Source organism: Pundamilia nyererei, unplaced genomic scaffold (assembly GCF_000239375.1).
Source record: "Pundamilia nyererei isolate P.nyererei 1_Seehausen unplaced genomic scaffold, PunNye1.0 scaffold00025, whole genome shotgun sequence".
NCBI lineage: Eukaryota > Metazoa > Chordata > Actinopteri > Cichliformes > Cichlidae > Pundamilia > Pundamilia nyererei.
The window spans coordinates 2918969-2924968 of record NW_005187426.1 but is presented as its reverse complement, the minus strand read 5'-3'; the positions used below and the strand labels follow the sequence as shown (position 1 = coordinate 2924968).

At 40.0% G+C, this 6000-nt stretch overlaps 1 protein-coding gene across 2 annotated transcripts in view; it reads right to left on the bottom strand.

The window, feature by feature from the left end:
• The window catches only part of adcy7 (adenylate cyclase 7), a 55326-nt gene that overhangs the window by 19633 nt on the left and 29693 nt on the right, over positions 1-6000 (bottom strand). For both annotated transcript variants that reach the window (XM_005727624.1, XM_005727625.2), the window contains exons 3-5: positions 2899-3096; positions 1493-1654; positions 903-1052 (exon numbers count right to left, since the gene is read on the bottom strand). In XM_005727624.1, coding sequence (XP_005727681.1) covers positions 903-1052; positions 1493-1654; positions 2899-3096 — 510 coding nt within the window. The remainder of the gene's footprint in view (positions 1-902; positions 1053-1492; positions 1655-2898; positions 3097-6000) is intronic.

Genomic DNA, 6000 nt, shown 5'->3' with positions numbered 1-6000 from the left:
AAAACCTCTCATAAAGGGACCTTTGCACAGAGGACAGTATGTAAAGTGCTTCTGGAAATGTCATTCTTTATATAATGTGTACATGTGAATGAAAATGTATATGAACGATCCCTAGTATGATACTTATTTTAACATGTATAAACATTGTTATTAAACCAATTTTATTAATGTTGGTTTCACATGGGAGCATAAACAAACAGTTTGAATATCATTTAGATGTCCTTCACACCCTGCCAAGAAGCATTTCGGGGGAACATACTGGGCTTTTCCCAGTGGAATTGACACAGTGTGCGATTGTCATTGGTTCCTCTTTTTCTCTCGCTCCCTCCCTTCCCCTCTCCTCCCAGCCACAGTTCAAAACAAGAAGAGAAGGTTTGAATGTTAACGACTATATCATTCCTTTTTTTTCCTGCTAGGCAACACTGAAGCCTCCCTGTCAGCATGTTTTATGTCCTCTACTAAGCAACAGTCAAAACAAATGATAAAAGGGGGAAATTGTTGCAAAAAGGCTCCTGAAGTAGAAGAAGTCAGCACAGATGCGTGTAATTTAAAAGGCATCACAGGAAAATCTAATTTAAGGATTTGGTAGTCCCATTGAAAACATTCATGGAAGAGTCAACGTAAGGGCAGCCAAAGGCAAAGCTCAGAAATTAAATGCAATAAAATAATAAGAGTACGGCAATAACGATTATGATGAGCTATTTTCATTTGTCTGTAATGTTTGTTTACATTCTGTGAGGGTTCAAAATATAGACAAAAACTGTGAAATCTCATGATAAAGCACCACGTTACCCAAGCCACTCTTTATCCAGTCATTGCACTGCAGACCTATTTGCAGAAACAAATTTTCATACAACACACATTAAAGCATGCATGCCACACAATGAAAGCCACTGTATTACCTGTTGTCTCTTTTCTATCTCGAGCTTCATCCGCATTCCCAGGGACCTCAGGGTGTCCTGGAAAGTCTGCCTCAGGGTTTTCTCCATTAGGACTTTATGAAAGGCTCCCACCACACTGCCGCACAGAAACACCACTAGGTTGGACAGGAGCTAGAGAAAGAGGCACAGCAGCAGATGTTAGAGCTCAAGTTGAAACACTTGCTATGCACGAACACACACACGCAGGCATGAATCTGAACCTCTGTGTGCCTGCTGGAACGGGACATTACAAATTAATGATACTCAAGTTCCTACGTCAATGGCTTTGGCTTTCTACTGGTCCGTTTTTTTGTGTTTAACTTGGCCAGTAATAAACACAATATTTTGACACCATCACATCACACACTGAGATTCACATCTGTAAGTTTTCAGTGTTTTCTGAAGGATTCCTATGTTCTTGTAATTATGAACTGCAACTTGCCATTTTCCTACAAATTATATTGACCTGAAGTGCTGAACACATTCTTCACACTAAAGCAACAATCACAGACTGATTAACATCACAGAAGCAGTAAGAACTAGAATTACTAGAACAATTCGAATGGTTTTACCTGGTTGGCAAGGTAACTGGTCTCTGTGCTGTAAACTTTGAGGTGTATCGTGATGGCCAAAATGTGGGACAGAGAGGAAATGATGCTCAGCACTACAGCGTCCTTCATCTGGAATGGCAGCATTGTGTATACAGAGAAGATGATGAAGAGGAATAAAGGCACCTGGGAACATATAGGAGAGGACTGAGTCATTTCAAATCATTCCTAGTTTTTGGAACAATTACATCATCTGGTGTTTAGTCACAGATCCAAAGCTAAAAGACATTTCACAGCTAAGCTGTAGAAGATTTATGAGAAGAAAAAAAAATCCGTTTTACGCAACGAAACCAGCAACTTGGTGAGAATTAGAAAGTATAAATATTCATCATTTTTTTCTTCTAAATGGAAATATACTACATGCAGAAACAAAAAAAACAAAAGCTAATATTGAATGTCCGTGATGTTCTTGATCTCACGTCAGTCCCTGCAACCACTAATGGAGATTCAAAATCAGTTATGCAAAGAATAACTCTCTAAACAAACACCAGTAAAGTCAACCTAGGCATAAGTTCACTTAAGATGGATGGAGGCAAAGTGAAAACCTGTCCTGTGGTCTGAAATTTACTTTTGGAAAGCATCAGTGGCGCACACCGGTCTAAAGAGGACAGGGACCATATGGGTTGTTAACAGTACACAGTACATAAGTAAGAGAGCACCATTAATGCACAACAATATAAAAGATGCCAGGAAAAGGTTGTTAAACTTATGACATTTTCAAGAAAAAGACTGTCAAAAAATTTCCATATATTTCTTAACAGCCTTGGTTTGTAGCAGAGAGTCAGATATAAAACCGATGCCTGCAGTCCAGGCCTGTTACCCACTGATAATGTTTGGGACATTACGAAACCCAGCAACAGAAGGGAGGGCTTCAGGTGTTGAGGAGCCGACCACCTCGATGAAAAAAAATAAATAAAGGAGAAGGAAAGATCCAACACAGTGGGAAACATACCTCGTCCCTGAAATTTAAAATAAGCGTAAGGTCCTGGGTTTGAATCCAATGTGTACTTCTGTGTAGGTGCCTCTGGGGGTTCTCTAAAACTACTCTGGCTTCCTTTCACAGTCGAAAGATAGTTAAAGTGGCAATTCTATATTGGTCGCAGGTAAAATGTAAGTCTGAATGGTGCCTGTGCTAAGCTGCAGCCCTCGATTGGACAAGCAGGAAAAAGTGGATAAGTGGAAAAATTGATTTTTAAATTTTTATTTCTACCATTCAGTGTATTGTGTTTGTAGTTTTTCTAGCAAATATATGGTTTTCAGGACTAAATGATTTAAGTATTTGTGTACATTTTACACAGCTTCCCAAGATTTTTGCCTCTGGAAAAGGCTTGCATTACTTCAGTTTAAACTCTGCTGTAAAGTGAAGTTACCTGGTCCCAAGGTAAGACAATAGGTCCACTGAAGATGAAGGTGTAGCCCAAGGTGAGGTGTGTTGCCCATACAATCAGGCCTAGCAGACGCCTCCATCGCTGTGCGAGTACGTCTGTACACACCAGCACAAACACAGCTAGGAACACACACAGGCTGGCGCTCACCACACTCACAAAGACATAATGTTTGTCGGCTCCCTATAACAGAAGCCAGGGAGAGAAAAATAAAAACACAATTTGTTAAACTCTTACAGGGTTGCTCAGTATCTTTCAAGCCTGGTTGAAGATGATCAACACCTTATCCTCAACCAGGTTTCCAAGGTTTAAATTACAACATATTGTTTAGATAACATCTCGGAAGTTTGCTCAACTGAAGCAGAGGTTTTTCCACAGAGGACTGCTGTATAACATAAGTTATATCACAAGTATTTACAGTCAGATTTAACAAGAGACAGCTGCTAGTATTTAAACACATTATAAGGCAAGTTTCAGGTCAGTAGCTGTCAGTAGCTACATTTGTGCATGGGCCACAGGTGTATCAGTGGCAGAAGAACTATGTTAGCCATCTAGTATGAAGAAGCGCAACTAATAATAGCACTTCCTGCAATAACCACCTTTATTTCCCACAAGATGAAAAGCAAACATTATGGATTTTGCCAATAATGTGAAGTATTTGTACATTTTGTGTGAAAAATCTATATTTTCACCTGCTTGCATGTACTGTAGAGTCTACTTATATACTTTTTAAAAAATATTTTAACGAGCAGCTCAATAATTTTTGTATTGTTGGTGAACTCGTACACTGCAGTTGAAGCTGAAGGTAAAAAAAATTTTTTTTTTAAAAATCAACATAAAATGCTCCTGAGAACAAAGGCCTACGTGAGATTACTGCGTGTTTTTATTCACAGTCGTCTCTGCTTCATGTGCTGTTGCCTCCAGGTCAACATCTTCCTAATTGAGTTACTGCACAGTGAGAAGCTGGCACAAAGGGGGGAAAAAAAGAACGCATTTGTGAAAAGAAGAGCATTTTTGTGTGTGTGTTTGTGTATCAAAAGCGTAGGTAATTACATGCATGAGAACAGCAGTTCGTCGATGTGTGCACATGATGTGTGATTGCCTTGGCGTTAAATGGGAGAGAGAGTAGGTGTTGGAGGGAGGACACAAGAGAAAGTAAGGGGTTAAAAGAGCGCTCAGGAGTGAGACAGATGCACAAAGTCAGAGTCAATAGATCTCTGAGCGGAGAAGGCCATCTCTGCATTGTATGTTGATCTTTCTGGTTACCATGGCAGCACTGGAAAAGGCCAGATCTCAACTAAAGCATTTTCCGCTCCCCGTGTAGATGCGAGTCTTGACAAAACCTTTCTGACGGCAGCAAAAGCACAATTACTTCGTTTCAGCTGCAGAGAAATCCACGTGAGCAGATACGGCTTTAATGTTTAACATGTGGCACACCGGGGGGGGGAGAAATCACACAAAACTAGCCAAGTTGTGTGGGACTTTGCACTGATCATTCTGACTTTTATTTCTGTGATTCAGCATCATCACTGACATTCGAAAAAGGGGCGTTTTGCAGTAAGTTTAATAAAAATGAAAGCAACTATATGGAGACAGCAAAAGCAGGTTTCAAGGCTGCAGTGAATGCATTTATAGGAGTTACATATTTAGGTCTAAGAGTGTTATTATACATGCTATAGCCATTGTATTTGGATAAAATTTAAAGAACCTTCCAGGCAATCAGGACCCGAGACAGGTGTTAGAAGACGCACTTTTAATGCCAGTTTTCTCTAGTTTTTCCTTCATTTATCATCCAATATCCACGACTAAAGAAGAGTTACATAAGTCGAAAGTGACTGCCTGACATTGATGGCCACCCCCTAAGCGACACTGTGCCCCTCCTTTGCATTTAATAACAGTGTTATACAAGCTCCAACCCAACATTTTCTCTTAACTCCTTTGTACCCCTGGCAACTGCATGCGCAGAAGAGAGGACAGAAAAAAAAGGAGTGTGTAATGGTATGCCAGGGGATTGCTGAAGGTGTGAATAGATTTTACATATTTTGAAATCCAAATGAGAAGCTACATGTTACCAACATGGACGTGCGAGCGTGAATGTGTGTAAAGTGGATACAAGAGTGATGGAACCAATGTTTGAGAGAGACATGAAAAAAAAGGAGTGTGCCAAAAAGACTGCAGCAACACAATATAAGGAAGGTTAAAATGATTTTTCCAGCAGGAGAAAGTAATATAAGCTACGGTGACAGAAGCTGTAGCAGCTGCCTGCCATCATGCCAAAAGTCAACAGCATGCCGCTGAACAGCAGAACTCAATGAATACATGTCTTTTCTTGTCACGGTAGGAAGCACAATTGCAGTCGCTGTGCTCTGACAGCTGCATTGTTTTAAACATTTTACTGCATGTCTTAGTTTTCTCTTGATTTGTTTTATTCTATTCAAATCTCCAACAAAGTTGATGCAAGTTTTAACTGCTGGGTAAAACAATTAACAGAGAGAACGTGCCTCAGAGGAAAAAAGGAACTAAACGCAAGTATTTCTGAGCCCTCTCTAGCCAACCTCGACCTCGCATCTCTCTGTGGATAAACGAGACACTGAGACAACATACACTTCACGTCGTTTCCTGCACAAAAACATTATAACCTTATATAATCTTGAAACTGAAATTTGCATTCCCCATATTCATGCCTACTTCAGATACATCCTCCTTCACATCAAAACAGTTACACAATCACTCACTCATTCACACTCCTCTACATCTGTACCCACAGTGCTTTATTCAAGCAGCTATCAAAATAGAGGAGTGTTGTTTTTTTTCTCCCACATTTTCACTGGTGACCTAAGGTTTCAAACTGAACATCCAGCCACATCCTGCTTCATAACACAGCACGCTACTGCTGCTAATGTGCCAAATCTCTCCCCCAAACACCAATCGACTAACTAAAACTTATCATCGTTAAAGCAGGATGTGACAGGTCTGTAGGTCTTTAAAATAACTCTCAAAGAAACATAAATGATGTTTCATCGTTGGTGCACGTCAATACTTGCAACAGCAATTTGTGTCACCTAGCAATAAAAGCTAACAGCGATG